This window comes from Anopheles nili, chromosome 3 (genome assembly GCF_943737925.1).
Source record: "Anopheles nili chromosome 3, idAnoNiliSN_F5_01, whole genome shotgun sequence".
Lineage (NCBI taxonomy): Eukaryota > Metazoa > Arthropoda > Insecta > Diptera > Culicidae > Anopheles > Anopheles nili.
Window position 1 is genome coordinate 15,089,195 of NC_071292.1, and position 24,195 is coordinate 15,113,389.

General features: G+C 48.8%; 1 protein-coding gene across 1 annotated transcript in view; it reads left to right on the plus strand.

Annotated features, from left to right (window-relative positions):
* LOC128727263 (protein outspread) overlaps positions 1-24,195 on the plus strand; it is a 160,331-nt gene that overhangs the window by 102,727 nt on the left and 33,409 nt on the right. The window contains exons 3-5 of the mRNA XM_053821157.1: positions 11,361-11,426; positions 14,315-14,503; positions 14,699-14,762. Of these exons, the coding sequence (XP_053677132.1) occupies positions 11,361-11,426; positions 14,315-14,503; positions 14,699-14,762 (319 nt within the window). The remainder of the gene's footprint in view (positions 1-11,360; positions 11,427-14,314; positions 14,504-14,698; positions 14,763-24,195) is intronic.

Below are 24,195 nucleotides of genomic sequence, written 5' to 3' on the forward strand. Positions count from 1 at the left end.
TCCTGACGGGGTTAAAAGGATTTCATTTCCATTTTCTTTCTTTCTTGAACGTGCATTTTGTTAGCATTTTTTATGTGCCTTTTTTGAAAGTTTAACGTTGACAACTTGATCATTCCAAGTTGATTTATGGCAAATTCATTTACATGTTCTTGGCAGTCGTTTAAAAAAAGATATAATAGTTTCACTGGTTTCAAAAGTTTTAAAAAACATTTTATTTAAATTTTGCACGCTTTTTAGATAATAAAATATTTGCTCATTTCCACTATCTAGAGCATCAACTGGTTGCTTTCCCTTCTGTGCATTTGCGTATCGTCCTTTCTTTCCATCCACGATTCAACCGAACCCTATCCAGCACGATCAAGCGGTGCGCTTTCGTGACAGCATATGATTTCGAATTACGCTCCAATTTGCATGGTTTGGCCCTTCGTGTGCGATGGCCCCCCCTGTTTTGCACTTTGATTTTTGCGCATTCGCCGAAAGGAATCAATCTTTTTCACCCGAACGCCGAAAAGGAACGCCCGTTCGTTTCTCTCCGTTTCGAATGTGCAATTTCTTTAAGCTCTCCTTTTGAGGTCCGCATTTCTGAAAGACTCGGCGTGATGCTAATTTTTATGCCCCCCAACTTTTAACGGTGCATCGGGATGCATCTTGAATTTCACCGCTTCGAAACGGTTCGCGGATTGTCGCCTCGGGTGGCACGAAAATCGGTGTGGGGAAAAAGAGAGAAAGAGAGAACACTTTTTACTTAAGAACGCGAATCCAGAGCAAGCGAGTGGAAACAGAGAAAATACGGAATTCTTTCATCGCATTTCTGTCATTTTGTTGCCTTTTTTTAATATTCTTTCATTTTTCCAGTGAAATAAATCGTTCTTGTGTTTGAGGAAAGTTTGAAAGCTATAAGAATGACTTCTCTTCAAAAAAGCATAAAATAAAAAAAATGTCATTATTGCAAAAAAACGGTTCCCGCGAGCTGCCGATCCTCAATAAATGCAACAATCAATCAGCAGCTCTTTACATCTCAACAACAGCCGTTCTCTCGCTTTCTCCCACGGCTCCGATGGAAAACTTTTCGACAAGGGCTGCATTCTCGAGCATTGATTTTTTGTTCGAAATCGTACCATTGGTTTTTATTACTCTGAAGATGGCCACGACCGCCAGCGAATCCCGGTGGAAGATTAATAACTCGCCGATAAACATAGAATGCGAATCCTTGCTCGCCGTAGCACAAAGGAAACGGAGCCACTCTCCACTACCACATCGTTGTCTCCCCCACCGCCCACTGTCACTGGCATTCCTTCATTCGTTTATTTATCATCGTTCGGGTCCCGCAAATGCAATTATTGTTTCGGGGGTTCGGTTTCGGAGTATCGGATTGCGCCGAAACAGATCCCGCGCGCCATCCACGAGTTCTCTCAGGTCTTGCGAGGAGGATCAATTTGTTCTTTAGCGGCGGGCGTTTCTCGTTCTCGGGTTGACTCTTCCGCTTCTCCAGGGGCTTTTCACTGCGAACCCTGCCACCTTCAATGCGCCAAACGGACACACTCCTTTCGCCTTTTCGTCGTACGCTGCACTGCGCAAAACAAATTGAATTCCGAAACCCACCGCGTTTTGTGCCGCGGTTCCTTGCCCTCTTTCTTGAGGTTCAGCTTCTTCGGAGGTTTCAACATAACAATAGGGTGCGTTTGGGACGACCGGCGAAGATCGCTTCAATCGTTGGCCACACCCGTGGGTCGGTGGGGGAGCAGTTGAGGAAAGACGTCCGCGAGGAGAGCACGGGATAAGATAATGATGAGTCGTCGTTTGTCGTTTCGGGGTGAGGTTCGCTCGTTCAGACGATACCCAGTGGAAGAAAGAGTTGATGGAGAGAAAAAAGGTAAATAAAACGCGCATTTTTTCGGGTGTGGTTCTGATTTTTCTCCCCTTCAATACGATCAAGCATCAAGCAAGAGACGTTGGGATGGAACGGTGGAGGCAGTACCCCAAATTTTCAATGTGTCATTTTTATTGAACAATCGTTAATTTTACTTTTGCGAAAGTCAAACCGCACACCTAACGAAAAATAAACAAGATGCGGAATACAAATTATTGTTAACGTTTGGGGTTTGGTGTTTTTCAGGGGCGGTTTTTGTGATGCCTTTTTTGCTTGGTGTTCATTTTGTAGAGGGTCGTCCTCAGTGACAGGAATATAAATGCAAAGGCTTTATCTTTTTGCTGTTTTTTTTTTTTGCGTTGAACTCAACCAACCGACGAGGAGCCACCTATAATCAACGAGGATTTGATAAAGCGTTTGCAAATTTGTTTTCGGTTCGTGTTGAAATGTTGTGTATTGATTAATAGGAAAACGTTCGGAATATTGTTGGTGATATTTTTCCCAATAAATTAAAGCTATGGAATCGATTTCCGGAGTTTACTGAACGTTCGTTTAAATCACGTATAGCGCTTTGGTGAGTAATTTCCCGTAAATTGAACAAAAACCAGCAGTCGTGCCTCAACCACCTAGCTGCGTTTATCGAGCAAAAACAGAAAGGAACGGGAACAACTATTGACATGCATTCCGCGTTCTAGCGACCACAACCGCGTTCTTTCAGCCCCCTCAGAAAGTAGTCCATCGCTGATATCGGGCGCGTTTCCCTCGGGTCGGCTCCCTGGCCCTGGCCGGACGCTCGCTCGCGCATAACCGATTAGGAATGCGTATTTACGACGTGAATTCTGGTTAGCTTTTCCTTCCACCGGGCTCTCGACCCGGGCGGGCAGATGAATGCCACCAGATTATGGCGCTGGTCGGAACCTGTTGCGCTGGCAGCGTCTCTTCAGCGACCCCGAAAAACCGGCTAGGAAAAGTGCACCGCTCCTTGAGGTCGTCTGCGAGGGCTGTGTCCCGTGTTGGGAAAATAAGCTCCAACGGGCTGGTGCGAGCTTTGAAATTGAACTCACCTTGCGCGCCCTAAAGGAAGGCGATTTATTTTATTCCCGGCTATGTTGCACAACACACGCCATCCTCGGTGTGAGGGCGCATTCCGACGAGGAAGCATCTTCCTTCCTAGCGGGAACGCTTCCCCATTTACAACCGACCCCCGGGAACAACCGGGAGTGCACGATGGTGGCGGGTTTTTCATTTACATTCTCACCAGTTCTCGGCTCTCCTCCCAAACTCCTCCAGTTCACGCCGGACCGGCCACAAGGAAATGGAAAATTGATTTCCCTGATGTTTGTCTCCTATCGGAGCCGCTCATCGGTTTTGGGACCGGTTTTACGATAGGTTGCATCTTTTTTTTTTTCGCTCTCTCTCAATTTGACCGTTTCGAGTAGCGGTGTTTTGATGGTGATTTCGGGATCTCCCGGCGGGCGATCACACACAGCATCGGTTGGAAGATCCACCTACTCTGGGGCTCGTTCCAGCACCATCCGGATGTTGCCAGGGTGGGGTCTTGTTTAGTGAACGGATCGGTTTTTCTCTCCCCTTTCCGTCGGTGTGCTTTTTCCATTCCCAAGCTCCGGGTACAGGTAGGCCACAACACGGTCGCAGGTTGAAAAGGTTGCTTTTTTCTTCCCCAAAACCCGCTCGCTTTATCTGCCATCCGCAAGAGCGTGCGCGCGCGCGCGCAAACATCTTCGGGCACAAGCGTGCTCGCCGCGGCCGTATCTTGTGGCTTTTTATGCGCGCGGCCACTTGACGATGACAGGTTTGGAGCTGCGTTTGCCACGGCCGGCATCTTTCGACCCAAACTCTCCGATGTTTAGCCGTTGATAAGACCTGCCCCGAGATATCGCGCTCGCGCGCGTGAAGACACTCCCGAGACGCCTTGCGGTCGAGCCACGCATTCCTGGAATTTCGAACCTTTTTTTCCTCGCGAGACGCACCTGAACACACTCGAACCACAAACGCACCAACTATCAATTATGCAATCACACCCTCCTGCGCGAAGTGAACCCCGCGGTACATCATCTGCGCGAGCAAACGCGTCCATTTTGCGGCGAGTTTGTTGACTTCCGACACCCCCTAGGGCGGTGGTGCGTGACTCGCCATGCAAGTGTCCGTACCGTGCAATTAAAGCCAACGGCTCGCGGAAAAAGGCTCGGTACCGGTGGCCACGGCCAGCAACCGAAAGGGAGTGTCAACAGGTCGCCCCGTTGGGCCGCTCGTTTGCGGAAGTTTTTCTAAAGCCGTGACAAATAAATATCAAAGCCGGCATTGACCGCGCGAAGGGTTTGCGCCTGGCCCAACCCACAGCCCGTTAATGGCCACTTGTCCTGCGATTGTGTGCTGCGGATACTCTTCTTCTCTCTGATTGCATCCTTCTCATTTGGCACGTTTTTTCTCGCTTGCGCTTGTGTCTCGTCTTCGGGGTGCGGTTTCGTGGTTGAAATTTGAATAATCCCCCAAATCGGTCCCAACCGAAGCGAGCATCCCGAAGGTGTTTCGCGGACGCATCCTGCACGGCTGTCGGTTGGAAATTAAAATAATTGCAATTGTCCCGCGGCGGGGGTCGTACCAAACACGCGTCCTGGGATGTGCAGCGCTTTCACGAATCTTGACATGGTGATGCACCGGGGTCCGTTGGCCAGCACGCGTTTATTGCACTTTCCCGATGCAGGTCCTCTTCTTGAGCCCGTAAATGGAGCCATCGCGGGGTGGCATTGGGCCTTTCTCGCGAGCCATTTCGTTTTATTGGCGCGGGAGAGCGCATGATAGATGTTTTCGCTGAACGGCATCAATTAGTGGGCTGTTAATTATCTTTCGTTAATTATTAAATTTCATATCCGTTTCGGCGCTGCCCGTGCGCCCTTTTATGGCTGCAGCAAAGCAAATAAATGCGGTATTAATCATTCGGTCGGTGGGGGAAGAAATGAAAAAAGCCTTCGAAAAAAAAAGACGAGCCTCCGAGATTGGTCGTAAAACATGGACGTGTCGAAAACAATAAACATAAATTGCACAAATTTGTGCTTGACATTCGTGGCAACGCCCGGGGGCCTTTTAGGAGAGGGTGGGCTTCTCTTTAGCGCGTGTGGTATATTTTTCGTCTTTCGCTCGGTTAATTTTTGCTCCTGTCGGACATGTCTTAAATTACGCCAATGCGAGAAAATTGCCGGTTTTGTGGTTTGCTGCCGAAAACAGTTGATTACCTTTTTTTTCTTTTCGTGGGGTGAATTAATTTAAAATTTGTGCGTCTCTTAAAGCAAACTGGTTTGTAGTCGAATTGGAAGCTCAGTAAGCCAAATAAATGAATAAAATTTATATAGGGACATATTTGAGATTTAAAAAAGAAACCTTACCTTGCGTGTGGAAAAACACAAAAAAATACCATCCTACTGATCTCGTTTCCTCAGCAAACCGTCATTGAAAATCCGTGCCAAAAATAACAGGTATTAGCCCGCGGAAACGCCAAATTATTGTGCGCAAAGACACGAGAAAACATGCCGCTGGACGGTGAAGTCCAAAAGTAAATACTGACAAAAATATGGAAGAAGGGCTCAGGCTCACGGGAAACCTTCAAACAAGGCGCTCCGTGAGGCACTATTATTTGGATCCTAATGCAAGCCTCAACATACCGTGCGCATACAATGTATCACGAGGAGTCTCCCGGGATGATTGGGATCCCTTCTGCAGCAATTTTCCCAGCTGCGGCAACACAATCGCTGCATCGGTCCATCAATTGGCACAGTGATTTCTTGTGCTTGTTAAAAAACGAAATAACAACAACACCGCATAATGACCATTGAAAACAAAACAAAAAAAGAAAACTCGAACAGAACTGCAGTGCCACTTTTCGGCACAAAAACAATTCGTGCAAGCGTTCGCAGTTCTCTTGCCGTTTGGAAAAATGCATACTTTGTTTGCATTTCTGGTTTGATTTTGGGCTTGAACGTTCCAACCGGGAAGTTTCAGTTCCGCCCTGCTCGGCGCTTCCAATCCGTTGGCATCATCATCGTGGGAGATCGTCCAGCTCCCGAGGGCTCCTTAGCTCCTTAGCAACCTTTCCACGGGCGAATTAACCCTGAATGACCCTCTTGCCGGGTCCCTAACCGAAAGGGCTACAAAATCCAAAAACCTCCAACGCCATCGCGATCGATGGCCAGATCGCGCGCGGTTCGATCGCCCCAGGGGTGAATCTTGTTTTCGCTGCCACTACCCAAGCCTCGACTCCTCCGGATTCGAGCGAAGATTTCGCCCCAATGAGCCGCTGTAGAATCCCGTTACGGTGGGCTTTCAGTCCTCATCCTGCACGCCACCCGACCCGGGGGTACGACCGGTAGCAAGCGAACCAGGCGCCGTTTACCGCACGAATGCCGACGAAACCACCGGTCCTTTACGTCCAGCCGGTGGCAGTTGGCAAATGACACTCCAATTTATGCAAATTGCCAACCCCGCCATCGATTGGCGCGCGGTTATGTAGCCGGCGGGAAAACAATCAACTGAAGCCACCGGAGGAAAAGGTGAAACCCGTTTGAGGGGGAGAGGGTCTCGGAAAACCGGGGCGCATCTCCACCAATTCAAAACCACCCTGAAGATCAACTTGTTCCGCACCGGAATGGCGTTATTTGTTGACTTGGCTTTTCTTCCGGATCCCGCGTAAGTATGGTGACATCCGCGTGAGAATCGCTTAAAAATCGACCACAATCGGAGAGGGAGGGGGGGGGAATGAGGAAGGGGTAGTAGGATTGTTGCGGGAGGTGATTTTCTTCTCAAATCGTCGTGAGGAGAAAATTATGCACGCGCGCATATCTCTCCTCCACTGAGGCCCATCAAGACGATGTGAGGCGATAAATTTACGTTCACGCGCTCGGGCGCGATCAAAGCGAAAGCGCGCAGTTCGTTTCCGGTCAGACGACGGTTTTCGCCGTTTAGTGTGAGAAAAGTTATCGCCCATAACGTGAGGGTTGGTTTGGACCATCGTTTTAGGGAGATATTTTACATCCCCAACGATCGAATGCCGTTTTTAATTATACTCGAAAGCCATTTCCTTTTTTAATAAATGCGTTCAAAAAACCCTTTCTGTAAAACATCACCAAAGGTGCCCTTTAACTCCTTCAACTGCACCTCATTGCTACCGCCATCGGTGCTGCTGTTGCAACCATTTATCACGTGTGGCCTTGCGTGCCCTTAAAAAAGCGGCCACCGATGCATCGACCGCTTTATTGCGCCATCATCTTCCACATCACTCACCCGTGTGCAACGGCCCCAATGAACTTTTTTTTGCAGCGCCAGAAGCAAAGGCTCGATCGATCGAGCCTCATTCGATCGATCATTCTGCGGCGACACAAATCACATGGCATGTGCGCCAAGGGACAACGCCCAACTCCGTGCGGGCTTTCCACGCTAGCCATTATCCTGCCTTCGCTTGCAGCGCCAGGCGTGGAGAAATCGTTGTGCACAAACGCACGTCGCGGTTTGAGTCCGCAAAATGTCACCAGCTTGTAGCCGGTATATGGTTGCTACCTGTCGCATAAAGTGTACCGAAAACAAGCAAAAAAGGGCTCTCTTACCTTCCTTGCCAATGCTAACATGTGGTTACGCGCCAAATTAATCACCTTACACACCCCAAGACACAAGCCGAGGGAAAACTCGCGCTTGTAATCGGCTTGCGTTCGATTTTGGACCCCACCTTTGGCGCACGCGGGCTCGAAGAACAAAAAAAAATGCCCACCGAGGATCAATCGGGGAGCAATAACTTATGGTAGGCAAGATTATAAGTCACCTCTAGAGGCTGCACTTGCTTGGCAGTGACAACAACGATCGGTCCGGATCGATCGACGCAAACCCGCTTGACCCAAACCGTGAACCTCGGACACCGTCGTCTTGGCTTTCGCGCGGGCCTTCCGTTGAGCGGTTAAGTGATTAAAATTAAGTGCCGGTAATTAATTATAAGCTTCAAAGATCCGCTCCCCTCAGGCGATGTTAAGAGTAGCTTTCTTTGTCGCCGTACTCCCGAGAGCTACGAGTCCCGTGGGGATCATTTTTAGATTTCGCTCGAAAAAGGGCAAACAGGCGTAGCTGCTCCATTGTGGAAAGCGTGATTCGCAGCGTGTGTGGAAAATAGCAAACGACTTCTCTTGCACCATTCCGCGGTTTCTTATCGGATGGTTCGTTTCCGCAAGAGCGATAGCGTCCTAAACGCACGCATAAAAATGTATCTTATCGAAAACAGTAATTAAACCTTTAATGCCACGAAAGCAGTCGACAACACAGAACGGGTAGGGTTTCTACATCCGCTAATTCGTCAGATTTCAGTGCTTCGGGAAGACAAAATACCAAGCCCCGACGGAATAAGCAACTAATTGGCATTAGCAGCTGTTTTGTTCTAGTATCTAAATGAGAAATTAATTCTACCATCGCTCTCGGCCACACCCATATCAGATGCACAATTTTCATCTCCTTTGGTGCATAATTTTTCGCTTTTCTTATCCTGACCGAGCGATTGCCTTTTCCATTCATTCCGCAATACAGCTCTTTCTTTTCCGTGTCAAGGAACAAGGCGCCAGCGTAAACGAAAAGCGCCTGCTACTGGCACCGATTTAATCGCAACCGCTACCGAACTGAGCCACATCCACATTAACGTCCACATTAATCAAACTAGAACTCAAACCCCTTCTGTTTCCATACGCTGCCCTTTCGCGGTAGAATGTTCTTCATGGCCCGTTAACTTTCCGCTGAAGCGACGCGGCTCATTTGCGCCTCACGGTGAAGACACTTGCGCGATTGCACCGAGTTGCGCGTTTTATGGATTGTTTGCATTCTTAATTTAATTAACCTGCCGCAGGCAGATGCCCACTGGCCCTTCGGAGGCCCCGTGATGTAGATTATGCCCACGCTCTGCGGGGTTGTCCATTCCAGCGGGAGCATCCCAAAAAGCTCCCACGATGTTATTGCTTGCCCTCGTTGCAGCACACTCTCGAAGGGTGCCTCTGAATTCATCCATTCATTCATCGAGCGAAGGGCACCTCGGTTGATAGAAGATGGGGTTTGGGGGAACCTTGGCCGAACGAAACAATAACGATGTTGCGTCAACGGCTCGAAAGCGGCCGGCGGTAGCCATGAATGCGAGAATTAGCCGGACGATGGGAGCCAAACGATGGGTCTGTTTTCCCCGCGGTGTAGCCCTTTTCGAACGAGCCCTCTGCCCTCGCGATGCGTGTGGAGCTGAGAGAAAGCCCCCACATTGGAGGGCTGGGAAGCAGGGTGAAGTAACATGGGTGTGATAGGGCCGCTGTTTGTAATTTATGTACACCTTAACGATTCTGCTCACGCCTCCGGTGGTAATCACTCTTTCAATCCCATCTGACCGGTCGTCTATTTGCTTTGCCTTGCCTCCGGGGCGCTCGATTGTGGGGAAGGGTTACACGGAGACAGTGGGGAGTGGGGATGGAAACTAAACATAACAAACACCCACCCGGTTTGAGCCGTGGACGGTGGAAAATGTTACAACTTGCTTAACTGTGCTGGGTTGCTTTGCCCGTTGGCTCTCTGGCGGGTTCGTCGCTTGTTCGCCCGAAAACTGTGGCAATGAGTCTTTTGTTTAGCGGCCAACGCAAGCAAGCTTTTAGGGTGGGAAAAATGCCTTGCAGGTGAGGAAATGTTCCAACGCTCGTATGCACGTGATATGCGACTCTTTACGCTGCTTCGAACCCGCTTGCCCATCACCAAAGAAATGCATTCGATTCAGCATGATGAATCGTGCTTCTTGCCATGAATCGCCACCGGGATGCCGAACCCCGGTAATAACAGAGACATTGTTGAAAGGAGAAAAATAAAGAACAACCCGCTCGTCCGGAGTTTATTGTCCGTGAAATCTTTCGTTGAGTGGATCTTCGAAAATTGCATTAAAATTGCTTCCACCCGGAGGGCTACTCGAGCGCGCTCGAACACCGTAAAAGCCCCGACACATCATTCTTTTGGGAGGAGTCCATCAGGTCATCGGTATGAAATCTTCACCCCGCCTGGCCTCGGGGGCATGTAGGTCAAGCGTGAAAACAGATTGTGGTGGAATCAAAAAACCCCAAACGCGCACTAGCCTGCGTGACCCTGCGAAGGACACTTGTGTGCCCTGCTTGTGACTTGCAGGCGTACAGGTATTCCGCGTTTTTGCTTTCCTTTTGCTTAACGGTCCCGGGGCCGATTGTAGGTCAGCGATGATGCGATGTTTACGTTTCCGCGCGGTTCCGTTGCGAACCATTGGCCCGATCGCGGTTCTCGTGACAAGCCCAACGAGCATTAAGACCGATCACCAACGATCGACCGGTTGTAAAGCCCAAAAAAGGGCGTTCGATCGTACGTTGGGGAACGCGCGGCATCGAGAAAACTGATGCCCGTTTCGGGGATCGTCGCTTTTTCGGGACATACCGATAAAGGTGGTAATGCGCTATCACGATGCCCGAATGGCCGGGTTTTTTGGTTTCCTTTGCCGAGCGACGGTTTTAAATATCAACTGCCAAAAATCGTCTCTTTCCAACCGTCAGCTTGGTGGATGAGATTTGTCCAAAAACTGTTACACTGTGGTGCCGCGTTTCTCCGTCATGGTTTGGCTATTTAAATATTTTTGTTTATTTATAAAATGGGTGTTTTTTTTCCAACCCAACAGGGCAACAGTTTCATTAACATTTTAATGATCTAGCACCGAAAGAATCCCTCCGCGAAAGAGGTCTTTAAAATAAGCATAATCAGCTACGCATATCTCAACCCGGGGCAAGGTTTGAAGTACCTGTACTTCAATATTTGGTCAGAATGCGTACCAGAGCGAGGTTAAAAAAAGCACAATAAAGAAAACCAATACTCTCCGCCTGCGTGCGTGTGTGTATTCATTTCGAACCATCCCTTTTTTGGCGACGAAACACCGCTCGCGCATAACTTATAACGCCAATAAATGACATTCCGCAGCCAAATAAAGCGTTCTCGGATAAGTGTTGCTCTTTTGTTGTAAATTCCCTGCATCCTTTCTCGCGCAAAAATCACCAGCATCGCGAAACCAAAAAAAACACAACAACACTCCGTTACTCTCGCCTCTGTCCCTGCTCGTCCTTGTTCGCTGGACATTTATGATGTTTCCATTTCCTCCTGGCCGCTTTCTCGTCGTTCCACCGTTCTCGAGGCTTTCTCCGCGCGGCAGTTTTAGTAATGGTGGCTGTCCTTTAGCGTGGATATTTGTATTTCCCTTTTTCGGGCCCGAGGGGTTTTAGTGACGTTTTTACTATTGAAAATCCTTATCGTGTCTCTCCTGTATCACCCCAATCATGCCCACCAGATATGTCGATGGTGAAATTTATTGCATCTGCGGCTTGTTTATGGTTAACGTAATTAATTTGCATTCTTCGAACATTTCCTGACCAACGCGTGTTTTTTTCTGTCTCTCTCTTTTTATCTGCAGCGATGGCAGCGAAGGTGGTTCGTGCTGTACGACGATGGCGAGCTCACTTACTCGGTGGACGAACACGTAAGTATTATCGATTTGATTGAATTATGACGAATATACTCGCCATTGCCCGCTTGTCGCGTATAATTTATGCAAACAATGTCATGTAAGCGAAAAATAATAACGACACAAAAAACGCGTATTACCGAAAAGGCTTTGTCGATGGTACAAAATAAGCCTCTAAATAGCGCGGTAAGCTCATTTACCTTGCAAAACCAACACTCATCCTGCCTAAATATGTTTAATGCCACCTGCCACCACGGGCTGATATATGGCCGTTGTTAATCTACTGGCGCAAAAAAAAACCTACAGTCTGTTCCCGTGCCGTAAGACGATTTCGGTTTTGCTAATTACCTCTTAGCGGGCGTTTCGGATCGAAACGTCCGCGTGGAACAAATCAATTTTACTTAGTTGTTCCGGGACGCCGAGCGCATTGCAGCGCAAATGCAAATGACGCTAAATGCTTCCCCGAACACGAACGCGACACGGACATTGTACGCTCTTCAATCGCAATGCACTGACGGTGGAAGCGGGGAGCGAGAATTAAATGAAACAGCACACGATACAATGGCGGAAATGAAGCGAGCCAGTAAAAACAAGATGCCCGTGAAGCTGCATCTCGGTGCGGCGAAACCAAGGTGACTCCAGAACAGTCAATTAGCACCGCCGAAGGTGACCGAAGCCGGGTCGCACATCCTTTGGAGTGGTTTTATTCCACCTTGGGCCTGGCAGTCCTCATTACAATTAAGAAAAGAGCGCGATGGATAGAGAATGTGAGAGCGAGCGAGACGTTATATGCCTTGGGTCTGGGTGACTTTTACGAGTCTGCCTGCCCCACAAGGCACCGCTACCCAAAAAAGGGACACGATTGCAACGTTTTCTGGCATTAATAATAATAAGCTTGAGGAATTATTTTCCTTTTGCACCAGCACGTGCTTAAGACGGTGTGCCGTTTGTTTTTTTGCAGCTTTCATTTGCTCCCTTCCTTTCGATTGCAATCTTTGTTTTTGCAGCTCACACATAAAACCGCCATCAGGAACGAATTGATGATGACCCGTCGCCGTCGTCGGTCCGTTGGTGCCCCGGGAAGGGGTGCGAAAAATTAAACCGAAATATGCTCACGCTCACGATCGGACAGGTTTCACATAAAGTTCATAACCGAATGGTTGCCAATGCGCCGACATTGCCATTACCGTCCGTGTGATGTGCGCGTGTTATTTAAATTTAAACGTGTGTCCTTACGCGCTTTCAATTGATTTTAGCTGCATTGGTCAAATTAAACTTTTTTCTTTTTACTTCTAAGGAAGACTGTATGCTTCCGTGAAATGCAGCTTACCTTGAAAAGATCTCATGGGGAGAATTTCGGATCGACAGCGCTGGAATGTGGGCTCAAAAATGAACATGAACCTTTTTTATTTTCTTCGCCGAATCTGCCGGGGAAATATTTCAACCAAAGCCAGCAGGACGCATCGGCTGCAGACGCACGAAATATTTTGGCTGCACAATATTTTAATCGACCCGCGTTCCAAGATTAGAATCACTGTCAGATCGTCTTACTTTCGACCTTCCCCCCGGAGGGCGAAGGTCATGTTTCGTGCGCTGACATTGCAGCCAAATGGGAAGCAAAAATCCAACGAATGCTCGTTAAGATTGAAGGCAAAATATTTTGTCAGATTTTTGCGAACTAATCCGACGTCGGCTGGCCTACAGGAGATTGGGCACGAGACGTTTACCATCAAGCAGAGTGGAGTATCGCATCGAAAGGACCGAAAGAAGGGATTGAATTTTGGCGAGATTAATTGTACCGCTCAGAACAGCCCGAAAACACCAATAAACTGTCTGCGAATTCATTTTCCGGTATTTTATGGCACAATGCAGTCCGGATTATCCTTTCTGGAAAACCTTCTACTTAATAATAAAATTTGAAGCCCAAAAAGCACCATCGACCCAACATAATCCTTGAGATGCCGCATTCGAATTCCAAAAAAAAAACGTTTCCCCCACACCGAGGCCCAAGGATGGGAAACAAAAGTCCAATTTCATTTTCGAAATTAAATGACCAACAAATGGCCATCTCCCCCCATACGCCATCGGGGAGGGATCGTAAAGAAATAAAAGAAACACCCCATAAAACGTGCGGATCGAATGGATCCTATCGCGCGCCGCGTCGCGTCCGCAGGACTCGCTTCTTAATAAAATCTCACCACAGGTGGCGTGCAGCGGGCGGACGAGCTGAAGGTTAGCGCCTTGTCGGTTGCGAGCGCATCCATGCAGCAGGAGGGTTTGCTGCTGCACCATAACGCCAAAATCGAAGCGAAGGGAATATAAATATTTTATTTTTCGAGTAGAGATGCACACAAAACCTCCCATTTATGTTTGCGCCGGTGCAATGGGGCTGTTGTTATTTTTTTTTGGGTTTTTGCTGGTCACGATGGCGCACAGGGATTGGAGATGCAATTTATAATAGCCCCGTTTTCCTGATGGAGATTTTCTGTAAACTAATTTAACGGTTTTATTGGCGCAATTTAGCTGCACGCGGTTGTGAAATTTCTCTTCCCCGCGTGCCTGTTGCGGAATCGCCTTTTTTTGGGGCGAGCGAAAGATTGAGAGATCGTACCCGACGGATGCTAATTTATTGTACGATTTGCGCTAACCGTATGCATAATTTATGGTCGGTATCTTGTTGCGATATTTTTTTTTCTTATCGTGGGCATTTCATTTTTTGCTTTATTGCTTCCCATTTATTGACAGGTGCTGCATATTTTGCGTTTAAAATGCATTTTTCAAAAACCACTCGAATGTGTCCGTTTCTCGAAAGGCGTTCATCGAAATGCAAAAACGAAATGGATGTACCGTTTCATTAGACAGCAAATTAATGTAACCTTCCACCTTCTTTTGCTCCCCTACAGCCCGAGACGATCCCGCAGGCCATAATCGACATGACGAAGGTGCTGGAGGTGACCACGGCCGACAACATCACCAGCCACCCGCACTCGATCGCGATCACCGCGCCTGAGCGGGTCACCTTCGTGAAGGGCACCTGCCCGGAGGAAACCAAATGGTGGTTCAACGTGCTGGTTGCCTTTCCCAAATCCAAGGTACGTCCACCGTGCGATCCGTCACCGTGCCAACGTTCGATAAGCTTACCTTTTTGTGTACTTTTTTTTTTCTCCTGCTTTCGTTCCATTCCAACGTCATGCATGGTTGTGCATTCGAAAAAAAAACGTGTGTGTAAAATTGCACAAAACGTCACCGATTGGTCGGTCATCACTCACCATCCGTTGCTGGCGCAGGGCCGACATAAGCGGAATGCGACCTTCCCCGGTGGACAGGCGACCACGATCCTGCAAGCTCAGAGTAAGTCAAAGCTCCAGTTTCTTTCCTTCGCCGCTTGAGGGCGCCCTCCTGCGGTTCCGGCGTGGGTGTTCGGGAGGGGCTTTCAAAAGGGGTAGGTTTAAGATTTCGGCGGCCAACTCGCGCGCGTCGGCGAGGTTTGAGGTTTTGCGTCGCAAAATCAATCATTCTTACGTTTCACGCGAGGGTGGAGCGGTGCGAAAATTGATTCCCTTTCCGAGGGTGAGCCTGGAGGGTCTTGAGTCCCGTTACATGACGATTGGTTCCGTCATGGTGGGCCCGAAGGCTGAGGGTTGTTCCAGAAGCACCAGAACCTGGCGGGAAAGTGCAGGAGGAAGACAAAAAAAAAACGAGCGAATAACACAAAAAACCGCACACACCGCCTTGCAAAAGAACCGCTAATATGGCGTGAAGTTACAATGTGTTCCATTTGCGCGGTCGGCCGTCTAGCTGGTAAAGCCAACTGCTCAGTTCCACCGCTTGGGAGGGGTTTTTCGTGGCGTAAGTAGGCTTTCTTTTATTTAAGCTCGAACGTTGTTTTTTGAACCCCTTTTTCTTAGCATTCTTTTGGAACATTCGAGTTCGAGCCGTTCTTTCAAAAAAACGGGATACGGATGGGCTCTTTTTCCCTCGCGTGGAGAAAAGTTCCTTCCTTCCTTATTTTTACCTTTCAATGTTTCCGCCACGAGACGCACGTCTCTGTACGTCTGTAGGTGGCGATGACGATGATGATGTTTCGGACGAAGGGCCCTCTCCCATTTAAAGCCCGCTCGATCTACCGTGGACGTTTTATTTATCATTCCCTGGCCCGCGGGCAGAACGCGCCGGCGGGATTCTTCCGGGATGCTTTTACAAAAATTCTTTCTCTCTCGCTTTTGAAACGTCGAGATGGACGCAGCATCCCGTCACATCTCAGCTGTGTCCGGCAGTCTCGAAGCCCTTTCACTCCGGCTAGCTCACGATGCACTCATGCAGGGTAAGGCTGGAAAATCCACCCCATGAAGCAGACCCCACCGATCGCACACGATCGATTTATCTTGCACCACGGCACGTTCTGGGTCGAGAAGAGCCTGGGAGAGAGCCCGAATGAGGAGGGAAAAAATGATTCAAACCCCGTTATGCAATCAATAATAATAAAAGATTTTGACATGTAGAACAACCCTCTGGTGGCCCCTGTGTGGTGTGGTCGCGGGAAAAAAACTCGGCCGGTGGTTTTCTAGCCCACATCTTGGGGCATCTTTGATCTAGAGCGAGTGAAAAAGGACGACCATGCGCGCGCGAAATACTGTCGGGAAAAGAGCACCCTCCGAAGGGACGTGCGCACGTTCAAACACACGATCGTGTGTGATCTAACGTCGTGTTCCGGTGGCCTCACAACCGTGCACGAACAACGGCCAAGCGCCTCCGATAGCACGGCGTAATGATGTTATTATTGTGTGCCGCATTGCCGATTTATTCCGTCCCGCTTTGGGGTGGGGGCTGAAACCACCCCTTTCAATGCGAGTTTTCCACCCAGCGGCTTTTTTGCCCCACAGCACCCTTAAGCTACGACAAATGTGTGCCTTCATGCAGGCCTCCTCGAATGGAGGAAGGAACCGTTCGCGTGTGTGTGTGTGTGTGTATTGCACAATCGAGCACCAATTTAGAAGTCACACGAACCCGAGCCACATAATGCCGGACAGACGGTGGTGGGCAAAGAACTCTCCCACTTTTTTCCGCGAGATGCAGTAACAGCAGCAACTGTGATGTCATTTCGCGTCTCGTTTTGTTTGCCCATTTTTCATCCCGTTTTGTTTCAGTGCTGCCGGGATGGTGGAGGGATGCGGAACATGCTGGGTGGTAGAGGGGAAAGGGGGGGTTGCTTGTGGCGATCGTTCTGCACAAATTGGCTCGCAATGCATCCGCCGGATGGCCCGCGAGAGGGTGACCAGAAGAGTGGACAATGATGAGAAATGGAAACCCGAGGATCGATTATGAGAAATTGCTGGAAAAATTGCTGCCATTACGCGCGTCGGTGCACTCGCGCCGGTGGTAACAGGAACCGTTAGGTGGTGTACTGGAAGGGTGGGAAGGAGAAAAAAAAAGAATGCAATTCAAAGATTTGTCAAACGGCTGATTGCTTGTCGAGCCGAGGACGGTTTGGTTGCGTTTAAAATGGGTGGGTGTTCTATTGACTGAAAAAAAGGAATATGCTGTGTAAGAATGCATGAATATTATGATTTTTGTTAGACAATTTTTTGAAAAGATTTTTTTTGAATTGTTAAAGAAATACCCGAATTAAAATCCGAAAAACTCTAAATCTATATTTTAGAACATACGATTATTTTTTACGAATGGTATATATCATGCAAATTTAAGTTATGCCTCTTGATCTGGAAATTTTCCCATTTTCTTCTTCATCATGCTTGAACCGATGCTCTCACTCAAAACAAAACACTTTAAGAACTCTCTAGTTGATTCGAAAAAATACTATTTATTCTTCTCGAGAGCAAAGCACCCTTAAAAGCCCATCCAACCCGATCGACATTGTGCCACCCCTACTGACACACCCCTAGGTAAATGTTTCCATTCGATTACGCATTTCCCTACTCAGCTGGAAGCGAACCAGCGCGCCACAGTTCGGCCCATTCTGCCAACCTGAGTGGCCTCTCCAGCAAACAGCGTGCAAAGCCGAGTGCAAAACATACTCCAGCAGATATCGGTCCGCTGCATCCGTCAGTTCGACCGGTGTGTTGATAGCAGGCTGAACCTCTACGACCACATCAAACGGCGGCAAAGATCGATCCCAGCCACGGCTCGGAACCCAAGCGAGTGGATCCCATTCGGCATGATCGAAATCGCCCGGTTCCACTCGTTCGATTGCCGCTCATTGCCGATGCAAATTTATTCATAATTCTTTCTCTCCAATTGCGATGTGCATCCAATTTCCCCTCGGCGCATCACCAATCAGTAGTAATTTTCCACCCATCTTCCACCCCCTAGCCGGTTACGCAACGCTCCACCGTTCTCGCGCGGGCCGTTGAAATGAATGACGATAGGATTAAGTGGCAGGAAAACGAAAAGAAAGAAACGCTCAACCCTTTAGGGGTGGCTGGAAATAAAGCTCAAATGTACCGCTAGAAAATAAACAGCCGGCGGGACGGTCAGGCGCAGAGGGTTCGTTGAGGGGTTGGAAGTGAAATTGCATTCTATTGCGCATGGGGGCTTTCTCTGCGGGCTTAAGAACCATCCGCCTAACATCGCCGCGCCATCTTCGGTTGGTGTGGCGACACACCTTTTTTTTATTTACTTTTTTATCTTCGCTTCCTCACGCAACAAAGGGGTCTCAAGGGCAAGGGAGGTAAAAGAAGGGAAGCGAAGCAAAGGGAGAATCCAATCACACCGCATTTCATCACGCATCGCGGGATGGGATCGTAATCGAGTGTGCGCCACGGTTCCGTCCTCCGTTTCTCCGATACAAACCGCGCTTCCTCTGACACAGCGCCACCGAAATCGACATAATTCGACCCGCGCCAAGATGCCACCCTCGTTGCGATGCTTCAGTGAATGGAGCCGGTGAATGGGAGCGTGCGGGGGACGATCAACCATTCGAGATGCATTTGCTGGTGCAGTGGGATGCAAATAATCGCCCGGAGTACGTTTGGTGGAGCGGTTAGAACGCAAGAATCGATTGTGGCGCGAATGTGGAGGATGTGCGCAAGAGTTCTAACCATGGCCTGCACAGAGCCAAGGGCAGAACTCACCCCCAGCTCGGTTTGCAATCTACAGTGAGGGAATGATTTTACTCGACACTTGCGGAGAATGAATTTATTTGCAGGGTGAAAAATAAGATGGCTTTAAGAAAAAAATGTAGAACATGTTATCCATTGAATGTACATGGTTTCTAGTTATTTTGATTAGACCCATAAATGAATATGAAATTGCTTGGTAGTAGTTTTTGCCGGAGTTGCAAAGCCTTTTTTATTTTGCTCATCGATCTCAAAGATCATTGCGATTTTAAGAGATCTCAATGTTGTTGATGTGAATGATGCAATGCGATAGAAATTTCAATATCAACATATTTTGCGATGACCGTGAGAGCAGAAAATGGCAACGCACCGTCTGCTAATCGCACGTCGTGATGGATTGCATGTTCCGCATGACAGAGATGTGGTCGCCGTGTTTGATGCTCTCGTGCTCGATCAATCGAGCCACCTCCTCGAATTCCCACCACCCAAGAACGGTGTCTTGCCCTGATCGTCGGCTAATTTCGCTCCCTCTCACCCACGGCTGGCAAAGGGAGGGTGTTATATTGCACAAACGCGCGAACCTTTATCCGCGTGACGTGGCCGTGGTTTTATCTCGAAGCGGCTGGAATTATATTTGTTTATTTATTTATTCTCGCGCAAAGGCGTTCGCCAAAACCGCACGCCAGGCGAATGGCAGCCAGCGAGGATTGACGTGCTTTTATTTTTTTTGCTCCTCTCACCGTGTTTGTTCGCGTCGCTGATTTAGCGGCCAGAGTGCGATCACACGTTGCGGTGAACTGTCGCCGAAGCAGAGCATTGCCAGTGTTAAAGTTGTTTAGTCTGCTGCAGAAAATGGTCGGAGAAATATTTCAAGAGCATGATCGAAAGCGCAGCCGAGCCCTTAGAAGATCCTGCAAACAAAAACAGAGGCCATTTGCCATTTGATGATCCTGCGAACACGTTATCTGCCGACGTGGAAAAGTGGATTAATATTTACGATTTTAAAGCGAATTTAATGTAAATCTGTCCCATCCAAAGTGCCGGTTCGTTTCACACGCGCTCGTCGAAATCTTCACGACCTCCACATTGACATTAAACAGCGCATCATCGCTCGTGCGAGCCACCTCACGCGTGGAGGGAATTTATTTATTTGCCACAAAAATCAACAACGAACACACACGCGCGTCCGGGCGCGATTGATTCGATGCCCCAAAGGTCGAGCACGATCGTGATCGTCGTGACGACGGCTACCAGGGTACCCTAGACCGACCGATGGCTCCCGTGGCTCAAGCAACGTGGCATGTCCGCTCCAAGCTTCATTCGCGTGACTGACGGAAAGGTGGCGATTCCGACGCGCATCTTCGCCACCCCAATACGCGGTATTGCGAGCGAAAACGTGGTTACGCAAACGGCAATCGTAGGGCTAACCTTGAAGTGCGCTCGCTCCCGTAGGGCTTTTTGAGACCACTGGAAAGCGCTTCGACCTGCCGAAGGTCACTCGATGACGCGTCGGCATCCACGAGGCGCAGTAGACGCAATTTTCCCATGCGTTCGCGTGTGCGTGTGACCTCTCCGATGAGGTTTTCCCAACCGAAGCGAACCTGCCCGCAAGCTCCCACCTTTACGGCTGCCCGTAAACGCGCAGATCGCTGGCAATCATTGACACCGATCGTGCAATTTGTGACGGCTCGGTTTACTCTCTAATTGGCTTCCTGCGAAAAAAAAAAACAAACGAGTGGCTAAAAATCGTGTCCACGGGCGGGAACAAAGAACGTTCTAAAGCCGCACACAACGCCCAACGTCCCAACGCCCCGGTCGCGAACTGCTCCGTCTCAATTAGGGAACCTAACGATCCGATCGGGTGCAATTTGTTAAATGTCAGCTCACGCTGCTCCACGCGCGAAATGTCAATTCCCGGAAGCCAGCGGGTGGAATCGAACGCGACAGAACGCGCGATATGGCGACCCTAGAGAGTGGCACGCATTCCGGTGGGTCGAGCGTGGCCACATGTTGACCCACATTTTCCGACACCGGCCAGCCAGCCAATCATATCTTCCGGATCGAATCTGGGTGGAGCACAAGGGTGGTTCCGATCTGTTAGGGCGCTGTGCTGGCGTGCGCGTGCCGAGAACAATCGGTATCGAAATCGTACGGGCGGATCAAACGGGGCGTGGGTGGTTGGCAATTAATTCGTACCGAGTCAAGTTGGGATTTATCTGGCGTGCCCCTGGGGGAGATATCGTTTATTGTGAAAGGGCCATAGCGGACTCGAACGGTTAAATGAATTGATATGATTATTTTAGACCACAAAATATGGCCACATATAATTGGAGGCAATTTTTTTTTGTTTGTTTCATCGGAATCGCCAATCGGATGCAAATGTTATGATACTGTCATTCAGCCTCAATATTGGATGGTTTTTATTTCAAATGCAAATTCATCCTCCCACCGGCGGATTAGCGTGACAAAAAAAAGAACTAAAAAAGAGGTCCTCTACAGTTCCAGCCGAGTTTGCAAATCGTGTGCCCCCGGACGCGTTCCCGGGGAGCCCAATTTATTAGCTCGAATTGGCTGTCGCTCCGAATTTGCGATCGGCAACCGAAATCATCGTTTGTCGCGATGAAAGCGCCTATTTTTGTATTTTAAACCACTCGTGCTCCTATCCGCCATTCCAGTAATTTATGATGGTAGCCATACCACCGTTTTCTCTAATTGCTTCCGAACACCGGTCGCCATCGGGTGCTGGTTTATCGGGCTAATTTAGGCGCCTTTCGTGCCGCTGCCAGAGGTATCCGTTTTCGCACAATCGCCGTTAAATAGACGAGCTCGAGAAATTGACGCCGCCGCGACTAATCGTGCGTGGGATGTGAGCCCCTCTCGAAGGAGAAGTGGGCTGCTAATAAATTCTATTGCATATTCCGATTTTATTATTTCTATGAATGGTTTGAAGAGGAAAAAAAAACGACCCACTCCGCAGCAACGGTAGATGTAGGTGTTAGGAATTGGCTCGAGCTGGCACAAGGCTTTGCCACACAATCCTTCTCCCTGGGGGCTCCCCACATGTCGTCGTAGGTTATGATTTATGTCATTCGATAGATTTGCGATTTTTTTCTTCATTTTCCATCCCACCAAACAGCCGCACCTCGAACGGTTATGTCTCGCCTCGAACGGGGGCCTTTCAATTAATCAATAAAAATAATTGTGATATATCAATCCGACAATTAAACAATTTAACATCCGCTCCGATCGGCGGCTGGAGGTTTTTTGTTTTCGTATCGTTCCTACACAATGTTGTTGCAACGAAAAAAAAGGAAACGTAAAACAACTCTACAGTGGCAGGGAAAAGGGCAGTGGATGTAAGAGTGCAAAAAAATGCCAGGAATGAAACCGTTCCACGCCGGTCACGAGCCCGTTGCGCGGGACGATCGTTGCGCGATCGCGATCTTACGGATTCGCTTTTCTGTGACTGTGCTTATGTGTGTATGTGTGTGTGTGTAGGTGTGCCACCATTTATTCCCTTTCTGCTTCATAATTTCCCATTTCTTGCTCCAGCAAAAGAAAGCGCAGAACGGTGCCAAAGTTGCGCCCGGTGCGCTCGTGGAAAACGGCCCCCGAAGGGAAAAACCTGCAATCGTACCATCGCGCGGCACGAACACGAAAACCTCCGTGTCGATGCCGTCACACCAGCGGATGGGTGGTATTTAAAACCGTTCTCGCCCAACCACCCACTCCCTGGAGGTCCGATGAAAGTGAGAGCGATATCTCGTTTTGACGTGCCGTCCTCGCAATAGTGAGATTTGCTGGCAAATGGGGTGGGATTTTCGTTACGACAGACGAACAGCTGCTCCTTTCGATTTCAGTTTCGGTTTCTGTGGCGGTGCATTGCTTCTTCGTTTTTTGATTTTCTTTCTATTTAACTCGATCGCTTTTCCAGTTGACTTATTTTTCACCTAGAAAGGCGCATTGTTTCGTTCCCATTTTCTCCTGATATTATTCCACTGTCGGGCAACGATCCCTTACGACGATCATTACATAGTAATTCATGTGGAGCAAAGTGGCGCTTTTGGTCAGTTTTTTTTTCTAGTGAGATAATCAAAAACATAAGCTCGACTGCATGGATGGAAGGTTTTTAATTTAAAGTTTACACATCATCTAACACACATTGATAATCGCGTTAGAACGATTATGGGGCGCAATTTAATTCAATTTTACCTAACCTTCGATAGGCGTCGTATGAAAATTAATTTTTCCTCGAGCACACACAAGAGACGCACGAAACATTATAATTCGAATCGATTTTATTTCTAAGCACAGCTCTCTGTCGCTTGCCTCGGGGCAATCTAATTTCCTCGCCCCAACCTGCGGTTGCTTTTCAGGGCAAAAGAAAAAAAATCACAATAATGAAACCTCTCCACCATATCATCAATCACTTTTAAACGTTCGCAAAATTATCCACCACGATCGAATCCGCGCGCGTGCACGTTACGACATACGGCCCGCGGTGCAGTGTAAATCGTCCCGAAAATAACACAAAAATAGCCCTCCCATCCCTGGGCTCCTTCTTCAGCCTGCCACCATCGCTGGCTTCAAACAAGATGCGAAACACAAGAATTGCCTAATCGTGATCACCATTTATCTAATCCATCGTCGTCATCGCCGGCGTAGTCGAACCGCCGCCGCGAGCCATTTTGCGGTGGCGCAAAAAGAATGGAAACCCTACGGGTACCACTGACCTTGAAAGCTCGCAGAAGCCCAAGCCAAGCCCCCTGCCGAGGGTGTCCCACTTGGTCGGGCTGAGCACAGGAATCACGAACCGCCCGGGCTTAATTATGCCAAGATTTGCATCTACGCCCGAAACGCCTGGCACTCGAACCGGCTTGACTTCTGGCTGCATGTTTTATGAGCGTTTCAACGCAGGTGCAATGTGACTGTGTTCGGTGTCTAATCGTTTCCTTTTTTTTTTCTTTCCTTTCGCTTTCAGGTAAGTACCCGTGTCGAGTCTCGCTGTCCGTGAACCGTGTCCATGTGCAAATAGTTGGCTAAGTATAACGTGAAACTTTCGAGTAGCATCCCTGTACGATAAGCGGGTTTTGTTTTCTTCTTGAGCGACTCTAAAATCTGTGCATAAATAACTGGACACCCCGCAAGGACGATCGACATGATTATGGCGGCCGGAAGACAACGGTCCGATATGGGAAACAAACGGGGTAGAAATGGTATTGCATTTCATTCGCCGCAGCTCCCGAAAGCGGGCGTGCGCGACGAATTGATAATGAAAGCATTTAGCATGATCTAATGGCAAACGCGCGCGCGCACCATAAATCACGCCCGCGGGAGCAACTGCCGCCTCCTTTGCGGCCGTTAATCATGGGTGTGCTCTGAGGCTGACGGGCTTTAGCAACATGCAAAATCCCGGGCACTGAAAAGACACACAAAAAATGCTCCCTCCAGTGGCGCGAGAGCGCGAAACAAACGCGTGGTGCCCTCCCGGTGTCACCGCGAGATCGCACGTTTGGGTGAAGGAAATTCTTGCCGAAGCGCAAAGTGGGAGCTCTTGGTGGAGGTAAAGACCGGAGATTAGGTAATTTGAACACACGACGGGTGCTCGGTGGTGCGCGATTTATGAGCTGCACCCGGGCTAATATGTGCAACAACGTACTGGGAGCGGAGATCAAAGGGCAGCTGGTTGACGACGGGGGTTCGGTCGG